This window comes from Plenodomus lingam (genome assembly GCF_022343315.1).
Source record: "Plenodomus lingam strain CAN1 chromosome Unknown contig_5, whole genome shotgun sequence".
NCBI classification, from domain to species: Eukaryota; Fungi; Ascomycota; class Dothideomycetes; order Pleosporales; family Leptosphaeriaceae; genus Plenodomus; species Plenodomus lingam.
In genome coordinates, this window is record NW_027093957.1 from 1,112,918 (window position 1) to 1,133,169 (window position 20,252).

The 20,252-nt window shown below is 45.5% G+C and overlaps 5 protein-coding genes across 5 annotated transcripts; all 5 read right to left on the reverse strand.

The window, feature by feature from the left end:
• Positions 1-270: 270 nt before the first annotated feature.
• IAQ61_009026 (uncharacterized protein) lies at positions 271-767 on the reverse strand (the record flags this gene model as incomplete). Its single annotated transcript, XM_003836632.1, has 2 exons — positions 271-410; positions 530-767. 2 exons carry the CDS (start codon positions 765-767, stop codon positions 271-273), a joined length of 378 nt encoding a protein of 125 aa, XP_003836680.1.
• An 824-nt stretch (positions 768-1,591) lies between these two features.
• On the reverse strand, positions 1,592-4,007 carry IAQ61_009027 (uncharacterized protein; the record flags this gene model as incomplete). Its single annotated transcript, XM_003836633.2, has 6 exons — positions 3,828-4,007; positions 3,556-3,642; positions 3,001-3,506; positions 2,226-2,919; positions 1,830-2,175; positions 1,592-1,777 (listed from the first exon to the last, which is right to left on the reverse strand). Exons 2-6 carry the CDS (start codon positions 3,588-3,590, stop codon positions 1,592-1,594), a joined length of 1,767 nt encoding a protein of 588 aa, XP_003836681.1. The 5' UTR covers positions 3,591-3,642; positions 3,828-4,007.
• Positions 4,008-4,574: 567 nt separating this feature from the next.
• Positions 4,575-6,027, reverse strand: IAQ61_009028 (uncharacterized protein; the record flags this gene model as incomplete). Its single annotated transcript, XM_003836634.1, has 3 exons — positions 4,575-5,427; positions 5,480-5,578; positions 5,657-6,027. The coding sequence occupies 3 exons, from the start codon at positions 6,025-6,027 to the stop codon at positions 4,575-4,577; spliced, it is 1,323 nt and encodes a 440-aa protein (XP_003836682.1).
• Positions 6,028-6,844: 817 nt separating this feature from the next.
• Positions 6,845-8,499, reverse strand: IAQ61_009029 (uncharacterized protein). The gene is made up of 2 exons (XM_003836635.2): positions 7,759-8,499; positions 6,845-7,696 (listed from the first exon to the last, which is right to left on the reverse strand). Exons 1-2 carry the CDS (start codon positions 8,128-8,130, stop codon positions 6,989-6,991), a joined length of 1,080 nt encoding a protein of 359 aa, XP_003836683.1. The 5' UTR covers positions 8,131-8,499; the 3' UTR covers positions 6,845-6,988.
• A 727-nt stretch (positions 8,500-9,226) lies between these two features.
• On the reverse strand, positions 9,227-12,248 carry IAQ61_009030 (uncharacterized protein; the record flags this gene model as incomplete). The annotated part of the gene is made up of 4 exons (XM_003836636.2): positions 9,227-11,680; positions 11,730-11,887; positions 11,933-12,006; positions 12,058-12,248. The coding sequence occupies 4 exons, from the start codon at positions 12,246-12,248 to the stop codon at positions 9,227-9,229; spliced, it is 2,877 nt and encodes a 958-aa protein (XP_003836684.2).
• Between the last annotated feature and the right edge of the window lie 8,004 nt (positions 12,249-20,252).

The window sequence follows — 20,252 nt, forward strand, 5'->3', positions numbered from 1 at the left end:
CTCCTGGGGAAGACATGCACGGAAACCAAGTGTAGAAGATGATGATGGATTGCAATCTAAACGTAAAGAGCGAATACAAGTACCAGTAACAGCAAGGCACCACGTGTTGAACCAGCACCAAGCTCCACCAATACAACTACCAAAATCAGATGCCCCCGTTGATCCCCCCAAAGAAAAAGCCGTTGCCAGCCACCCCATCTATCTCCCCTTCTTCGTACATCTCATCTTTCCCCCGACGCACCTATCCGCTAATTCAGACCGTCCAGCTTTCTAACAGAGAATCCTGTAGTGCGTCCTCGTCGTCAACGCCGTCTCGTTATGGCAGGTTGGGTTTCCAGGCGAGGGGAAACTGGTCTCGAGTCTGTACGCCAATGGCGTGTCTGTACATGTCGATGTTGCGTAAAAGTCGACTATATCACAAAGTAAGCAAGCAAACACGCAATTCATTAGCCTACTTCCCAAACCCCAACTCCCATCCCCCCCCCCAAAAAAAAACTAAACAGGAGAAGAGAAAAAACAAAAAACATACCCTCACCCCGCGGACAATCCTGCTGACCAAAAATCTTCAAACCCTGCGGAAACGGAACACGGAGGGCAAAACACGTGTCTGGAATGGGGCCCGGAAAGACGTTTTGGTAGTTTTGTTGCTGGCAGGTTGCGTTGTCTTGGCAGTTTGGACAGTTCCAGGTGAGGAAGTTGAGGGAGGCGGCGGAGACGGTGGTGGAGGCGAGGGTGGCGCTGAGGAGGAGGGTGAGGGGGAGTTGCATTGTTGTGGTTGGGGTGGTTGTTGGTTTGTTGGTGGTGGGTTTGTTGGTGGATGTGAAGGTGGAATGAGAAGAGTGACTGTGTTTGCTGTCTGTTGATGATTGAAAAGATTAAAGGAGAGAAAAGGGCATCTTATATACTCTCGAGTAAAGTATTCAAGTATTCATTCTCCTATAATCAAAATGCTATATAGGACCTGCGTGCTCCCCGACTCGGTCATGAGGATGTTGGTTTTCCCTTGCACCGCCCTCGACCAAGTCTTGCTCACCAAACTGTTCAACACTGGTTTGGTCACGCACATGTCCAAGGCACCAACCCATTCGACAAATGGAGGTATTGGTATCGTGTTTTCGACCTCACGTGTGGGTTGGGACAGGCTTAGGTCGAACAGCTGACTTGAAATCGTTTGGCCAAGGGCGTTCGCACAGTCAGCGAACACGATCAGATTGGGGTATAATCCAACATTAGAATGCAAAATCGGTAACGACATCGGTAGAGTCACGGCTCGCTTATTCGCGGGTGTCCAACATTAGTGTTGTTCTTTTTGGTTCAACTTGATCATTGGCTCATCGAACACAAAAGTCTCTGTGACGGTAATGATCGGTATGTAGCCACATTGGGCGATTTTTATATGTATAAAGCCACAAAATGGATATCAATACTCCGCCCTTGACTCCACAAATCTGTAGTGTTCTCTACGAGAGTGCACATCCAGATGCCAGGCTAGTGCGGCCTTTATTGGCCGTCGTCTATAATAAAGAAATCTTGTCGTGAAAATCGAAGTCATTACCAGAAGCGGTAGTGGCGTAGAAAATTGGCCGAGTGCTTAGTTGAAGTCGTTAAGGTTGTGTAAGCTGATATCCTGACTGCTCGCAAATCGTCGCTGCTCGCAGTCGGTGTTTTTGTTGTCTAACGCGTTATTTGAGGAACCTTGACCGGCACCGTTTACCGGATGCCACTCAGGCGAGCCAGTCTCATCCGACGGGATGACGTTACCGTGTTGGTCGACCTCCTGAATAGCTGTTAGCCAAGTGAAGGTATAGCAGGCGGTGGTCAAGACTCACCACTCCCTTCGCAGCCATACGAATTTGCTGTTGGTCAGCAACACCGTTGAGGACAGCTTCCCGTGCCTTCTCCATGACCTTGTGCTTGCGGGACTCTCCTCGCACCCTCTCAAGGTGATCAAAGTAATCAGCATCCACGGGCGTGACATACTTGCCGCAGAATACACCGACCTCGAACTTTTGGGTCGCTGGATCGCGGGGGGATAGACGGGCACATGCCACTTCAAGATCATGAAGTGTTTGGTAAACCACATCATCCGCACCAATGTGCTTTGCAATAGCGGCTGAGTCACGGTGGTGGGCAATCAGCTCTGAAGATGATGCCAGATCGATACCGTAGATGTGCCTTCATTTCGAGTTAGTGGCTGTCAAGAAAACAATGGGCAATCAACGTACGCATTAGTAATGGGTGGCGCGCAGGAAGTGAAGTACACCTTCTTTGCGCCTGCCTCTCGTGCCATGAGCACAATCTCACGAGAGGTTGTCCCACGCACAATGGAGTCGTCCACCAGTAACACATTCTTGCCTTCAAACTTCTTCTTCATGGGGTTCAGCTTTGCCCGCACGCCCTTTTGCCGCAGCTTTTGCGAGGGCATGATGAATGTGCGGAAGATGTAGCGGTTCTTGACGAAACCCTGAACGTACGGCTTGTCGAGAGCTTCTGCAACACACAGCGCCGAAGTGATTGAGGTTTCCGGGATAGGCATGACAACGTCGATTTCAGCCATCCTCTCGGGACCAAGTTGGCGCTTGATGGTCTCGGCAAGCGTGAAGCCCATGTTGCGTCGACTCTCGTCGACATCGATTCCGTCAATGACAGAATCTGGACGAGCGAAGTAGACATACTCGAAGATATCTGGAGTGTAGGCTTCCTGTTTCGCAACCTGTCTAAATACAGGTTCCTTGCCCTTCTCAATGATAACGGCCTGTCCAGGGAGAATGTCCTGGAAGTCCTTGTAACCACACTGTACTAGAGCAGCACTCTCGGAAGCCATCATGTAGTCCATGCTCGTGCCATCTTGGGACTTGCGCGACCCGATGACCATGGGGCGGATGCCGTATGGATCGCGGAATCCGAGGAGGCCAAATCCTGTTCTTGATTAGTCATTGTCGATGGGTATACAAGTATATGACCACTGGAAGCAGACATGTGTGTTGTAGTCAGACATACCGGCCAACATAGCAGTGCATGCCCAACCACCAGTGCACAGTTTGTACATTCGTTCCAGAGCCGCAAAGCAATCGTCGGCGTTGATACGGGCCTTTCCAGTCTCATTGAGCTCGTCAGCAAAGATATTCAGCATCAGCTCGCTGTCGCTCTCGGTGTTGATGTGCCTGTGGGCTTCGTGGTCCAGACGTCGGCGAAGGGCGGGCGCATTGATGAGATTGCCATTGTGTGTCATGCAGATGCCGTAGGGACTGTTGACGTAGAAGGGCTGTGCCTCAGCATTTGCGCTGCTGCCAGCGGTAGGGTACCGCAGGTGGCCGAGGCCCATGAAGCCAGGCAGGTCGGAAACGCGGGCGCCGTCCTGGAAGACCTTGGAGGCCATGCCATTGCCCTTGCACTGGTGGAAGCGTCCACCCGTGCTACAACTGACGATACCCGCGGCGTCCTGACCACGATGCTGGAGCAGGTAGAGGGCATCATGGATCTCGACAGATGCCGACTGGGATTTGCTACGCTTCTTTAGCGCAAAGCTCAACAGGAGCATGTGCATGTGCTTACGGATCCCCATGGATCACAGCAATGATGCCACACATTCTGACGTATAGGTCAAGTGGATGTAGGGTATCAGGTTGAGGTTGGAATTATCTAGAGCAAATCCGTTAGCCAGCGATATCGGTCGCGGAAAGACGGCAATCTCAGTAGTGGGGGTTTCAATCTCAGAAAGTCTTTTGGCGCTCATTCTGTGAAGTCGCAAGTCTAACATCTAAATAATATGACGGTCTCATCATTGTGGAGGGGTGACAATCGCACAAAACCGCGTTTTCACTCACCTCGAGCGCGTCCAGTTACGGGGCAGAAGTAATCAAGTGTCCGAATAGGATGTGAGTTTGGGAAGAATCACGCGGCCGGCGACGGCTAGAGGGACAAGTCCATGCACAGACTGCTGACTGTTTATGCGCTTGTTCGCGGTGGGAACAGAGACCCCAATACTGCTAACGGCGTGCGGGGACATTTTTGGGAGTTTTGGATATTTCGACGTTCGGGTCTTCTGAATAGAAAATTTCTAGACACACGTGACATCCCGGACTTTGCACGCCGTCTTCCGCGCCTTACCGCTCCCAGCCAACATCGATGCCTTTCCGGCTTTGCCGATGTTACCGAGAGGATGCACCATCGTCGTGATGGATCATGATCTTTGCTTGACGTCTATTGTGCACTACTCTACCAATACCGGTACCGGTATTGCCTCGTCTAACACCATGAAGTTACTTACCTACTGCTGGAGCACATGTGTCGTCCAAGGCCGCACACTGCCCGTCTCCAACCGCACAACTCTATATCCTCATGAAGTAGCCATCCTAGTACTATCTCTTTAGGAATATTCGCACTGAATACCCTGCTTTCGTCTCTGAGACGTACGCTTCCATGTCATTCTAGTGCTGAACGGGAACTGTTCACACACAATACAATGCGAAAACGGTACTTTCAGAGAGCATCATGTTGTACCGGTATCCCCAACTACAAATGTACATGAATCGAAGCAATCAAAACTTTGACATAGGCAACGACTACATCGTCTATGCCTTGCGATATACAAATCCCACCTGATCCAACTCATTCCCGGCGCGGCCCAGGAATCCAACAATACTCCACCCACGCTCGGCACTTCTTGTATCGCAATCATTCGTCTTTACACCCTTTGTCACTTTTCTTCCTGCGCTCGTCGTCATCTCAGCATAGAAAATCCGCGTCTTGTTGTCCCTGTTGCCACGGCACAAGGTCGATCCAGTAAGTGTCTCTCCTGCGTCCAAGGTCAGAGTCGTCTCTGTACCGCCAGTTCCGCCATGTGATAGTTTCTGGCCAGACGAGAGCGTGAGTAACATTGCATCGACACGATCTTGCCCGCGCAGACTGATAGAAGAGACCGTGGGACTGTCGATGCCAGCAATGGTATCGAGGTCATTGTACCAGTTGCCAGACTCGCCACCAAATGTATCTGATATGCGAAGGCGATCACTCTGCGTCCATTCAAAGTCAACGAGTACGCCGTTGTGGTCGCTCAGCACGTTGCCATCATCTTGCAGGAACATGTCGCCAGCATACTGGAATCTCTTCGCCTTGAGCGTGAGGGCAGGTGAGCCGCGGTACCAAGTCTTGTCTACAATCTCACATGTAGCGTTTGGTGATGGGTTGTCGCAGAGTAGTGCGGGTGTATTTGGCGCTGGTGGGTTACCCTTGCGAATGTGCTCAACCCAGGCATCTGTCATACCGTTTTCATCCTTGAAAACGAAGGGAATGTCATCCTTTCGCGTATAGCGGGAGTTCGAGTCTCCGAACACAAGGACGGCATTTCCTATGGAGCGGCTCTTGATATAGTCTGAGACTTGGCGGAGATTGGATGCGCGGGCTGTGTTGTCGGCTGTTGTCGTGCTGCGAGGTTTCAGTTAGGAAACGTGCGGCTTTGAGCACATGGAGAACGTACCCAGCATCAGCGTGAAGGTTGTACGCATCGATCCAAACACCGGCGGCGAGCTTGACGCGCATAAATGTAAAGCCTTTTGGTGTGAGACAATCCGCTGAACTATCATTAGGTGAACGATTAGCATTGTACGATACGATTGCTAGAAGTTACTTGTGCAGGACGGCTATAGTCACTCACTCTGTGTTACTGCAATCATTCCATTTCACCCTCTCGAACGCAGCAAATTCATAGTTGCTCAGTGTGTTCAGTCCGCTACCAATTGGTACACCACCGCTTGTCGGCGTCCGGAATGGGTGCTTGTCATTTTCGTACAGGGTAGCGTGGTAATTGAAGTCCTCTTGCACGTGGATCAGAGAGATGTTGTAGCGCGTGAACAGTTGCCCAATGCGTGCGGTATTTGCGGTCTTGTCGCCAGGGACATCGTTGCCGTTTAAAACAGCAGGCAGACCAGCGACATTGAAAGTCAACGTGTTGAAAGTTCCAGAGTCTTGGGCAAAAGCATGGCTTATTGATGCTGTAAGTGCAGTGACGGAAAGTAGCGACCGCATTTTGGGAGATCTGATGGAATACCTACCGGTACCGTACCTACGATTCTGTCCTGTGTATGTACCTCAGCAACAAACTCTCTCCATACACAATGTTGCTATTCTCATACGCGACCATGTGTCTAAAGGACAGATTGTTTCAATGCGCCAGGCTTAGAAAGGATTGGTTTCGTATAGACGTCATAGGCCCCCGCAAGTAATAGTCCAAGGGGCAACCATGTGTTTTGACATCCAACGCAGATTTACTATAATATATTGCGACCAGCATCAGGCCCGGAGTGCTTACTGTGTCGGAATGTGACATCCATGCAAATAGGTCGATGGGGTTAGCGTCTCCGTGTTCGTGGCCGTATGAGCCGGTACAGATAGTTACCCTTAAGGGCACTTGTCGCGCATAGAAATGGTGGATTACAAACACAGCGACTAACTGTATTTTCAGTAGACATGGGATCAACTTGCATTCAATTAGAGGCGAATAGAGCATGGCACATGTGTCTTCCTATATTACATTTCTGGTTTTGCTGGATCTGCATTCGTCCTTCAGCATGCGTAATTCGAGAGGAGGATCTTGATGCTAGGTAGCTGTCAAGTCTAATGTTGACTATCTTCAATCTCTTGCGACCAGTATATTTCATATGTCCAATTATAGCTTGAATGTGGTTTAGAAGCTCGCCGCCGACCACGCCAATTCGGACGCCACTTCAACCTTGTGCAGCGCTTGAACAATAGGAAACCAATCTGTGGTTAAGGAAATATGATTCAGAGGAAATGAAGAACATCATTAATGTGCGATTACGAAGATAGTATTGACACAGGTCATCTGATACATGTACATATATAGAAATCGCACCTTTAACCTACTCCTACTAAATCTACATAGTACTGTCTCAAAAGAACAACATGATAACACAGAATTCTCTGACATGTACGCACCAAGCCCACCCTGGACCTTCTCTAGCCCACTCTACAGTTCCAAAACAACACGCCCCTGCAGCTTCTGCTCATGCATTTCCTGAAACACCTCTGTCAACTTCTCCATCTTTTCCGTCCGATAGTGCGTCTTGACAATGCCCCTGGCCGCAAAATCCATCGTCTCAATCGCCTCCTTTCTACTTCCCACCGCAGACCCCATAATCTGCAGTGACTTGCCCACGAATAGTCCTGGGGACGCACTCTTTATCGGGATCGCCTCGCCCTCGGGAATACCAACACATACCACCCGTCCATCAAATCGCAGCAGTTCCGCAGATTGCGCATACGCATTATTATTTGCCGTGCATACAATAGCAGCATGCGCACCGAGTCCGTTGGTGAGTGCCTTGACCGCCTCCACCATATCCTTTGTACCGTCTACGGGGATGAAGTGCTCCGCTCCGGATTCAAGAACAATGTCCTTTTTGCTCGAATGGTCGATGCCGATGACGCGGTGGCCAATGGCTCTTGCGCTGAATTGAACTGCCAAATGTCCCAGTCCGCCTCCAGCCCCTGAAATGATGACCCATTTCCCCGATTCCACGTTTGCCTTGCGAAGTGCCGCGTAGACAGTCAAGCCTGCGCAGAGAAGCGGTGCGGCGGCGGCCGAGTCCAGGCCGTCGGGAATGGGGGTCACGTAGTTGGCGGGGGAGAGGACGTACTGTTGGAATGTACCCGGGGTGTAGTAACCCGATATTTTCTGCGGTGCTGTCAGAGATCCCGATTCTTTGCAGATGATAGATCGGATAGACGTCAACTTACGCCGCTGAAGCAATGCGCATCCATTCCCGCTCGACAAGCCTCACATGCCTCGCAGACACCAGCCATCCACTTGATGCCGACACGGTCACCAACCTTGACGGCGGCATTGTCGGTGCCCGGTCCCATCTTGACGATCTTGCCAACTCCCTCATGGCCACCGACTTGGCCTGCTTGCGTTGGGAAGGGGAGTATGCTCCAAGCGTTCATCATGACGCCCATATCGGAGTGACAGACTCCGCTATGTGTCAGGTTGATGAGAACCTCCCCTGCGCCTGGCTCAGGCATATCCAGTTCCTCAATCTTGGTAGAGATTGCTCCTGGCTTGTCGTAGACTACCGCCTTGTACTTCTTGGGCAGCTCGGTAGTCGCCATAGTGAATGAATGTATTAGGTGGTGAAGATTGCGTTGTCTGCTGTCTTCTGCGTCAACACGTGTAGTCTGGGCTCCAAGGTATCTATCCGATGTATAACAGCTCAACTGGTTCACTCGGTTGAAGCAGAAGAAACAATATGACCACCCAACTGCCAGATGATCGAGAATCAGGAGCCCACCTCCATATACTGGGTCTACCGACCCCTCCCGACTCCTCCTCCTGCCCCTCACCCTAAGCCGCCCTAGGCTTGTCTACGACACCCTAGACTGCAGATAACCTACCCCACCATAAGCCGAACAGTATGATGTGAAGTCAACACTATGTAGGCTATACACCCGGACACGAGCAACAACTTTCGTGTCATTCCGAGCCCCATTCGTCAGGACTTGTGATTCTTAGAGTACAGAGCTATGTGAGGATAGACCGAGACGTGGGGTAGGTTATGCCAGACTCCAGAGCCGAGGCGCGTGGATACCGGCTCGAGAGCTACGTTACCGTATCGGTACCCCGCCCTCATTTGACCCCAAGAGTCGAAGCCTACCACGTCAACACCGGACAAGGGCACGGCTGGGAATGCGGAGAAAGATGATGCCGTAGGGTACCACGTCATGTCGAATGGCCCACCGTATGCAATCGGAACCACTCAAGGACAACTGGCCAATTCGGTCACGAGAGACCAGGAAAGACACACAGTACGTTGCCAGGACTGAACCGACACGGCAATGTACGCACCAGGGGAATCGGCAATGGGTGACGTGAATCAAGATTCAGAGGTAGCAATCAATGTATTTGCAGATTATGATACATACTGTGAACCCTGCCTGTCATCTACAAAACCACAGTAGCCTCCAGCAAATGTGAATATGCCCACTACGCCGACATCAAAGTGGTATCATACAGGACAGGTATTGTCCGCTTAATATGCATTATTGGCGCGAAGATTGTACCCAGCCAAACTCCAAAGTCCCGAAGTTATTCCCTTCAGGCCCGCCCAAGTTATGTGCTTCTCGTCTAATTCATTCCACATTTGCATAAATTTGTCCCCAACAACCAGACCGGGCATCTTGCGAGGGGTGTCATGGAGCTCTTGTGCTCCTAAGCGCCTTGATTGGTAATGAACTTGCTGATGAGCAGCTCGTCTGCGCTCGGACGCTTCTCATGGTCGATGAGGAAGGTCTGGGCTAGGAATGTCCGAGCATCATCACCAGCGTTCTCCGGAATGGTCGGGCTGGCATCACCACTGCCGCCAATCTTGAAGATGGCTTGTAACTGTGTGCAATTGGGGTGGGGGTGGCTTCCGGTGAACATCTCGACGACGAGACATCCGAGAGACCAAATATCAGCCTTGCGCGTGTAAGCCGTCTGTCTGACCACTTCAGGTGCCATCCAGAAGACCGAGCCCTGAAGGGAGACGCGCTGTGCTCCCTTCTTTCCGCCTCCCAGCGTGGAAGCTTCAATACGTTTGGAAATGCCGAAATCCGAAATCTTGACGGAACCCTTGTTGTCCACGAGAATGTTTGCGCCCTTGATGTCGCGGTGGATGATATCTCGTGAGTGAAGGTATGAGAGACCAGTGAGAATCTGGCGTACGAAATTCTGAATGAGTGATTCGCCCAAAGGACCATAATTAATCAACATTGTAGCCACGGAACCACCTGGAACGTACTCAAGGAAAATGTTGAGGTGGCTGTCGTCCGAGTTTGACCCGAGGTACTGCACAATGTTCTTGTGCTTCAGTTCGCGTAGTAGGCCAATCTCATGCTTCAACGCCTCTACCATGTTCGATTTCTTGTGGTCCATCTGGGAAGCACCAGTGACGGAAGGAAGCTCTACTTGCTTGACAGCCATGAGCTCACCTGTCATAGCATGCAGTGCCAGATAGACACTGCCGAAAGATCCCTGACCGATGAGGGCACCCTTCATATATTTGACATTGTCCCAAGAATCTTTTTGAAGGTATTCTGCCAACTCTTCGTCGGACTCTTCACCATCATCAGCAATGGCTTCTGACAGACGCTTATTAAGCGAGTCACCATTCTCGGTGTTACTGTGACTACTGCCTGCAAGACTACTGCCGCCATCGTCAAAATAAGATTGCAAAGTAGTGTTACCGTCCGGATCAGTAATGGCGAGTGTGTCCGAGCCGCTGCCGTCGCCAAATGAAACATATGACTTGCGATTTGGTTCAAGAGGGGACTCTTCATCGAGAGGTTCCAGCACTGAAGATGCCATCGAGTCTCGGTAGCCCGACTGAGAGGGCAAGCCAAGCCGCATGACTGAAAGTGGACGGAGAGGTCGGGCCTGATTACCACTCTGTAGCCAGCTGTCCGCGATCGAAGGCAAAGGTGGTGCGTCTTTCAAGCTCGATGCAACACTGAAGTTTGAAGCCATCGACAAGCGGGACGCTGCTCGACTGAGGCGGTTAGACCGGCGAACAGACATCCGGACAGTCTTGTCGATCTCCTCCTTCCCAACGTCTGGGAAGTATGAAGTCAAGTCCGAAGTAATCAGCTCACTTGGAGGCCGGGCACCGTAGAACTGCTTGAGTTTCCGGGCACGGGCATGGAACACTGGCGACCTCGATGCCTCACCAGGTCCTTCCAAATTCTGTGCGGTCGAGTTGATGTGACGTTCACGTTCTCTTGCGGATGTTGGCGAGAGAGGGTAGCTAACAGCAGCAAGCGATTCACCCGTGAGTTTCTCGATTTTGATCTGACTGCGGTTGCTCGTCGGTAGATAGATGTTACTGGAGTTTTGTTGGTAATTTTGTTGTTGGTAGATACCAGCAGCTGCCTTGAGTTGGTCTTCCTCAGGCTCACCTGCATGGACCTTACGCAGAATCAGGCGTCCACGCTCATGTCTATTCGCATCTTTCACGAGACGGTAGACTTCCATGTCACTCAGGCGTTCGGTCAAAGAAGGGTCCGGTTCCGAGCTGTTCAGGATATAGAAACAGTAGTTCTTCACATGGGCAATGTTGAGATGTCCTTTTGTCAAGGTTTTCAACATGACCTCTTCGGCAGACTTGCAGCCTTCGATATTCACGACAGAGGTTCGACCCCCATCATAAATGACCCTGACAAGTGCTTTGTCTTGTGGTAAAATGGCACTGTTCGTAGCACTATCTACACTTGGCGCTCCTCGTACGTGATGGGCGAATCGTGCTGTCTGAGGTGTTTCGGTCGGAGTAGATCGTGGGTTTCGTCCATACTGGGATGAGATGTTGGCTGAGCTACTTGATGCACTGAGCGGATGGGCACCATACGCAGATGCAGATTCCTTCTTGCCATTGTCCTTGGGGCTATTAAGACCTCCTTGCCGTTGTGACCTTATGGCTCGAGAATCTTGTTCCACTAGTGGGGAGCCGGGTCGAGATGCGGATTTGGTGCCGTATACATAATTGCTTAGATCCGAGTTGGTGATCTGTCTGGACATGCGCTTTTCGGATCGAGAGCTGACAGGAGGATTTGAGCGCGCCGAGTGCAATGGCCGAGGTGATCCTGAGGAAGGAGGAGTATATGAGGAATTGTCTAATGTGGCAAGTGATTGCTAAAGAGTGTCAGCGAATATTGGATAGCATTAATAGAGGTTGGCTTACTCTATTCGATGTCCGCCGCGACGCTTTCTTGTACTCTTTGTTGCGCAATTGCTTCGCCTGTGAGCCGATACGGACGCGGTCACCAACCTTCTTGATACCCATATCTTTGAGGTGAGTCTGGTCCATTTCCATAAGATTCTCGCCATTGATGTGATTGTCTAGGGTTGTTAGTATGGAACATTACGTCAGTTTGGTTGGCGTACGTTTGAAGAGGTCGACGTATTGACCACAGTTGATACGCTTTAGCCAGTCGGCGACTTTGTCCTCATCCCAGTGTCTATGTCATCAGTACATGCTCACAGAAAGAAGGATGATGCAGATAGCCTACCTGATGGCATCGGGAGCATCGTAAATCTCCGAAAATTCTGACTCGGTGGGTGAAGCAAACATGGTGTGCTCTGCGCGCGCATTCGATGCATGTGTGCGGTAGTTGGAGAGGTTGGGATTGTACTGCGCTGCTGACTGGGCGGATCCTCCACCCATGGACGGCGCGGGATATGGAGACTTGGAGGCCAACATGGCCATTATACACTATTTGGTGCGTGTGGGGGTGACAGGCGGTCGACTATCGTTTCGCTCGCCTTTGATGCTATCTCATAAGCACATGATGGGGTCGCGCGTTGTTTGTTCGATCTGGTTGATGAAGTGAAGCGATGATGGCGTGTTGTGGTGAGCCAGCCAGTCGGAGTCGTACAGTAGGCGTACAGTGATGAAGAAAACCGGCCTGTATCGCGCGAGAGAGTAGTATCCGTGTTCAAACGCCTGTAGTAGACTCTATCTACACGTCGACAAGCGTAGTGGGACGGCTTTTCTTGCGGGAGACCAAGCTAAGGCGAGTGCAGGTGGGGAGGGGGGAAGAGAGAGTCTCCTATAGAATCTAGAAATTCTACTCCGCCGCTCTTGTGGTGCAATATGTCTGGGCTCTGGCCCCAGAGGAGTGAGGCTGTGTGCGAGACAGAGAACAGACGTTCGAAGCTGAAGGGAAACGACGGAGCCAGATCAACGCTGTAGACGCCATTCTTTGGTGGCCATGATGAGCTCGCACGGATGTGAGACGCGCTAGGTGAGCACTAAGGACAATTGCAGTTAGGCTGGTTTCAGATGCAGGCCGTGCCAGCGTCACGTGCCAGTCCACACACCTCAGGTAGTCACTAGTGCTGGACCCTGCCCAGGTGAAGGTCTCGGCACGATCCATGACCACATGTTCCATATTCACAGTCAATAGATGTCGACTTGGGCCTGAAGAGAGAGGGAGAGAGAGAGAGGGAGAGAGAGAGAGAGAGAGAGAGAGTGTGTGTGTGTGTGTGTGGAAGAGGGAGAGGGAGAATGAGAAAGACAGCAGCAATATCTTGCCCATGTACTGACACGTACTATCCAACAACCTTTCGTACCTACTCTAGCCATCGAATCGCTGCCAAGCCATTTGTTTCGACACTTTTGCCGTCCCAGACACGGTACACCCATGTCGACATCCAGATTGTACATACATACATGATGTACTATGCCACTACCTACATAGTAGGACTCGGAGCAGCCCTCAAGAGTCAACATCATCCGCATTGTCGGGTTTTCGACAATTTGCTCGTTCTGATCCCCTCTGGTGCGAACTGGGCCTGACCTTGCAGGCGCGTAATCAACCTGTCGCAGAAAAGCCTACAGAATCTCATTACAGCACAGGTTGACAGCTCTCTAGCCGCCGTAGGCTCAACTGTTGTGCCTCCCTCATGCGCTGCCTTTCATATCCCTGCATGTTGTTCCCAATCTTGCCGGATGTTTGCCTTGAATTTCGAAACATCATGCAAGCATGTCCCTGACAGCGCCGCAGCCTTGCCAACACAACAATGGTACCTAGACAAAATATAACCCGCTTACACAACAAACAAAAGCTCTGAGCATATGAGAGCGTTCAAGGTTACATGCGAATAAGCCAAAGTAAAGAGGTTGCTGATCTACTGGAACCAAACGAGCGCTCTTCATTATCGGTACCTGGTACCGCCAGTAGGTAATGGTTGCAACTTATCATCCTGGGCGGGTACCGTAACGCTTCAGAGCTGTAAGCGCATGACGTAGCCCACAATGAGAACAAGGCATCGTCTTCCTTCTCTGTTCACGTGGGGATACACCTAGCAAACAGGCAAACGTTTTACGGCTCATCGTTGTCAGGCGCATGGCTTGTCTTCGCTAAGACATTCTATTTTTCGTCTTTTGAAAATCTTTCAAACTTGCACGGACTATATGTAATGACACCAGGACTTACTGATATGCGCTCCGCTTCGCAATGGCCGTCCATTGACAAAGCGCACTAGGTCAACCACGTCATTGAAACTCTGTCGTCTATTGAGCAATCATGACCCAACGCTACGATCGACGAGCTCCAAACGTTGGATCCAACGGCAACTATTCGCAGTGTAATGTCACATATGTTTATGACTAGCATCGCTACAGCGTACGATATATCATACAATCTCGATCATAGACCAAATTCAACTACAAGGTCCACCTCAGCCTCTTAAGGACGTGATTGGGAATGTCTTGAGAAGTCTGATGCTTCAAGGACACTCGATCCAGAGCATATGCTCACATTACCACCGCAATTACAGATGAAATCAGCTCCAGTCGGTTGGCTAGTACACCGTCATCACAGACATGGCTGGCCTGTGTCACCGCAACAGCATGTGCCCCAACCGCCCGCATCCTGAATTCCTCCTCGTGACGTCTATACGCCTCCATCGCCTCAACATACAGACACTCCTGTTCAGCCGTCTTTCATGTGAGTTGAGTCATCACGCGATAGTGACGGGGCACGACATTGCGCTGATACCTCCATAAAAATGCAGAGTGGCCCGTGACCACCATCGTAAGGCTACAGCACTAAGTGGGCAAGGGTTCTGATTAAGATCTTTATCTGCACCCTTGGAAATGTCTCACACCATTTGTAGCCTGTTACAATGTAGTTAACAAGAGTCAAAACTTGAGTCAAATGCTGATCATCCAAAGGTCAAGCGTGTAACGACGCAGGTAAGTAGGGCATCTATAGGCTAGTAAATCTAGGTTAGTGTACACTAGCTGTGGTACTGGGTTAGGTTTAGGTTGCACAGACCTAGTGCTTAGGTTAGGTGTAGGTCGCACAGACCTAGTGCTTAGGTTAGGTTTAGGTCGCATAGGCTATAGGCTTAGGTTAGGTTTAGGTTATATAGGCTATAGGCTTAGGTTAGGGTTAGGTTATATAGACCTAGTAGTTAGGTTAGGTCTTATATACGTAGATATTAGTTAAGGTTATATAAGTAGTATATAGGTTATAGCTATTCTTATAGTTATATATAAAATATACTATATATAGAACTCTAAAATAGTATTATATCTTTTTATTATAGCTATTAATTATAGTAATATTATAGCTTTTAATATTTATATAGTAGAGGTTTAGTATACTCCTCTACTAATATAGGTATAGTATTCTTAGTTACCTTAGAATCTTCTAAACTACTAGAAATTAGAACCTCTTATCCTTTAGCTATCTCTATATTTAGTTACCTAAAGCTAGCTAGAAGCTTAAAAAGATCCTTTATAATATTATTTAATATAAACTTACTACCTATTATAATAGAATCCTATTCCTTACTAGAAATAGTATATTTAAGAACTATAAGCTACTAAATTATCTATATAGAAAGGTAGTACCTCTAGTTCCTAATAAGGTCCTTACTAGTATTAAATACTCTTTTAATACTAACCCTTATAATCTAGATAGGTAGAATATTATATACTGCCTATATAAGTTAGTATAGAAATCTAGATTACTAAGGTTAGGAATAATTTAGGAGATAGATTATTAGATTATATCTACTATAATCGTACTTATATATATAGAGCTTTAGCTACCCTTACTAGAAGGTAAATAATTAGTAAACCTTCCTTATTAGAGCTCCTGCTTTTTATTAGGCACTTAGTAGTAAGCTAGTAGTTAATTAGATAGTAGGTTATACAGGGGTATTAATTAGGATTAATTAGATTAAGATACTCTATAATCTAGTTAATATCCCTCCTATAACACACCCCCTAGGTATAGGTAGATCTTTTATTATTATAGTTACGCTTATAGTTAGTAGATAGTATAGCTAATTAAAGTATTATATATCTAAAGGGTTAAATTAGCTTACCCTTTAGATACTAACTAGCACGCCTTCCTTATTTAGCCTACGCTTACACGCGTAGATATTATCTAGACTAAGCTCTATAACTCTATCTACCTAACTATAATCTTTACTATAGCTTAAATTATAAGATTATATAACCTTAAAGGTCTAACTATACTTATATCCTTACTAACCTATATCTTAGTTAAAGTTAAAAACTACTACTTACGCTTACTCTACCTATACTACCTTTATTACCTCCTACGCTACTAAAGCTGTAACAATAAGGCAGAATTGCCTGCCCATTGTTCCATGCTAAGTTAGGCCCAATAAAGGCCTAACTCACTAATATATATAGAGAACAGCTCGCCTATAGTTAGGATAGGTATATTCTTCTTGTCCTTTTATACAAGACCTATAGGTGTAGGAATCTTATCCTTTTCTATATAGACGCGCACTCCTATATACCTTTAAGTTATATAGGATACCTTTTAGATACCCTACCTACCTAAGTTATTATATTATAAGAAGAATATCCTCCTAGCTAGTAATAGTATTTAAGAATATCGCACTTATTGTTATTTTAAGCTACTAATTTAGTTCTAGTAGCTATCTAACCCTGCAACACTACAGTTAGAATAGCTATTAGAACTTCTAATAACTAAAGCCTATAGGCTTAGACTTCTAGACCTATAGGTAGTGCTAGATTACCTTTAGAAAAATCGCGTTAGATTATATTAAGGTAGAGACCTAGAGACTACTAAAAGCCTAGAGGAATTAGAGGCAAAGCTAATATCCTCCTATAACTAAACCCCCTAAAAAGAAAAGATTTATTATTCTTATTAACTACAAAATATTAAACAAAGGTAAAGGAAGGGTATCTAGTTTAGCCGCGTTTAAAAGCCTATTTACTAATAGAAAGAAATTAGATAAGGAAGACTTAATTAATAACGCCCTCCTTAAAGGACTTACTTCCTATTTATCTCTTAAGGTACCTTATGCTCCTAAGAAATCTTAAAGCAACACCTCCCTTAAAGATAAATATATGTTAACCCTATCTAAAAAGGAGAGGTTAGAGGAACAAGTTAAGCAACTTACTAATTAGTTATATAACACCTCCCTCTATAAGGAGATATAGGGTACTACTTAACCTAGCTAGTCTTTAGCTTTTATATTAAACCCTATAGTGTATACTATAAAAGCTAAGAGATAATCTAAAAAGACGCTAAATATCTCTATACTTAGTAATAGTACTAATCCTACTTTTAGATAATAGCAAGTATCTATTTAGGATAGGCTAGAGATTAACGCTAATTACTACCCCTCTTCTAGAGCTTAGATAGCGTTAGTCTAGGGACACTACTTAGGACTAGTAAGAGAATACTTAGAGCCACGTTACCTATCTAATTCCCTAAGTCTTTAATTCTAAAAAGCTAAGGAAATAATTACCCTCCTTTAAACTTACTTTATTACTAGAAATAAGATAGCTAAGAGTTAGATTATATTTAACCGCCTATATATAACTAATATAGAGATATTCCCTACTTTTAAGTTATAATTCTAGAGTCTTACTATTAAAGGAGAAGTACCCTAATTAGAGTAGTATTACTACCTCTAGATAAAGATTACACCTTCTCTAAGGATGCTAAATCTTGCTTTCTAATAGAATTAGCATAATAATTTTAAGACTATAGTAGATTATCTTACTACTTTTAATATAGAACGCCGCCTATACCCTACCTTATCTACTTTTACCTAGACTACTCTATTATCTAGAAAAGGACTAACCCCCTTCTAATACTCTAGAAACTAGTCTTATTTAGACGCTAATTAGAAACCCTATAATAGACCTTTAATAGCTAAACCTTATATACCCTACTTATAATAATAAGGCACTACCCCTTAAAATAATTAACCCCTATCTACTATACTAGCCACTCCTAGCGCTACTATAACAGGAACCCTAGTAAATTGCTATAATTATAGAAAGCCTAGGCACTTCTCTAGTAACTACCCTAAACCCCCTAGGATTTAGGCTATAGATATAGAATAGGTTGTTAAGAATTCTAAGGAAGAAGAAGCTACTAAATTAACTAATTTAGATAGCTATTAGACAGGAAATAATAACGCCTAGAAGGATCCTCCTTCCTAGGCCTAACTTAATATAACCTATTAAACCTTTCCTTAACTAAATTATTTATTAGTTCCTATTTACTTACACGTATAACCCTATACCTTAATAGATCTAGTGTTTGCCTAAACGCTTTAGTAGATACTAGGGCCTAAGGTTACTTATTTCTTAATTTAAAAATTGCTTATAATATCTCTTCCGCACTTAGGGTACCTATCTAAAAGCTACTATACAAGCTTACTATTAAAGGGTTCTAGGATTAGATTACCTCCCTAGTTACCTACTATATTTAGCTTTATATAATAGTTAGTAGCTAAAAGGTTTATAACTGCCCCTTTATAATAGTAGACTTAGGTTCTTAGGATTATATTATTAGATAATACTAGCTAAAATAGTTCTAAATCCTAATTAATACAGATAAATCTTAACTAATCTAGCTAGAGAAATATCCTCTAACCTATAACCCTGCACCTCCTATTCTAGTACAACTCTACTAGCAAGTGCTGTCTACTCTAGTTACCTATAATATCTTGCAAAGAGACGCCCTTTAGGATTAAGAGGAGAACTAGAACTAAAACAGTCCTAGTTTAATTAACAGGATACGTAGTATACTTAAAATTCTAGCCACTTATAGGGCTACTACTAAACTAATTACGCCACCTACCCTAGTCTAATTGCTAACTATTACCCTACCTGCAAAATTCTAAATTACTACTATTTCTACTAATACTTTCTATTTTAATATAAAAAAATCTTCTAATAAATTCTTTACTACTAGCCTATATAAGATTAAGCGTAGGATCTAAACCTTATCTAAATAGGACACTCTTAACTATAGCTTATTAGATTAGAAGCTCCTATCTAACTATAACTCCTATTAGGACGTCTTTAACAAGGCTAAGGCTAATAAACTTCTAATTTACTAGCCTTATAACTATAAGATAGTCCTAGAGGAACCCCTTCTAAACTACTAGAGTCCCCTCTATTATTAAAATACTAAGGAACTCTAGGCTACTAAGGAATATATATAAGAGCACCTATAGAAAGGTTTTATTAAGACTAGTTAGAGCCTATTTACCTCTCCTATCCTATATATTAAGAAGCTAAATAGAGGCCTTAGGATCTATATAGATTACTATAAGCTTAATAGCTTAACGCAAAAGGACGCGTATCTAATACCCTGCATAGATAATCTATTATCCTAGCTAGCTAAAGTAAAAATCTTTACTAAGCTAGATATTCGTGCTGCCTTTAATAAGATCTAAATAGACCCTAACTTAGAGGAGTATACTACTTTCTACACTAGGTATAGTGCCTATAAATGCAAAGTCCTACTATTTAGGCTATATAACAGACCTGCAACCTATTAGCGTTATATAAATAATATACTAATAGATTATTTAGATAACTTCTATATTACCTACCTAGATAATATCCTTATCTACTCTAAAAACCTTACTACTTATAAGGACTATATTTAAAAAGTCCTTAAGCGTCTTTATTCTGCTAGATTATAGGCTAATATTAAGAAAAGCGAATTCTATATAACCTATACCTATTACCTTAGATATATCCTTACTAACAAAGGCTTAGAGGTAGATCCTAACAAAGTTAAAGTACTTAGAAACTAGTCCGCTCCTAAGATAATAACTAGAGTAAAGTCCTTCCTAGGATTTACTAGATTCTACTAGCAATTTGTAGAAAACTTCTCTAAGATAGCTAAGCCCTTAACTACTCTCTAGAGCCCTGCTACCCTATTTGTATAGACTTTAGAATACTAACAAGCCTTTAACTAGCTTAGGAATGCCCTGCTAGCAATCCTAAGCTTAGCTTACTTCTATCCTAAGTACCCTCTAAAACTAGAGATAGACACCTCTAATAGAGTTATTATAGCTATCCTCTTATAGAAGCATCCTAATAGGAAATAGTACCCTATATCCTTCTTTAGTTAGACCCTTACTAGTTCTAAACTTAACTAGGAAATCTATAATAAAAAATTATTTATAATAATCTGCGCTTTTAAGAAATAGCGTGCTAACCTAATAAGTACTTAGCACCTTATTAGAGTATACATAGACTATAGAGCACTAGAGTACTTTATATCTACTAAAGTCCTTAGTGCTAGGCAAGCTAGATAGCTAGAGGTTATAAGTCCCTTTAACTTCTAAATTAAGTATACTCCTAGATCTTATAACGCCTAAGTAGATATCCTAAGTAGAAGGGAATAGGATATAATTAACCTTAAGGCTACTTAAA

Bases quoted from the DNA above. Each gene is read 5' to 3' on its own strand.
- IAQ61_009029 (XM_003836635.2), bottom strand. From the start codon at position 8,130: ATGGCGACTACCGAGCTGCCCAAGAAGTACAAGGCGGTAGTCTACGAC. The intron at 7,697-7,758 runs GTAAGTTGACGT...ACAGCACCGCAG, and splicing joins ATGCGCATTGCTTCAGCGGC to AAAATATCGGGTTACTACAC.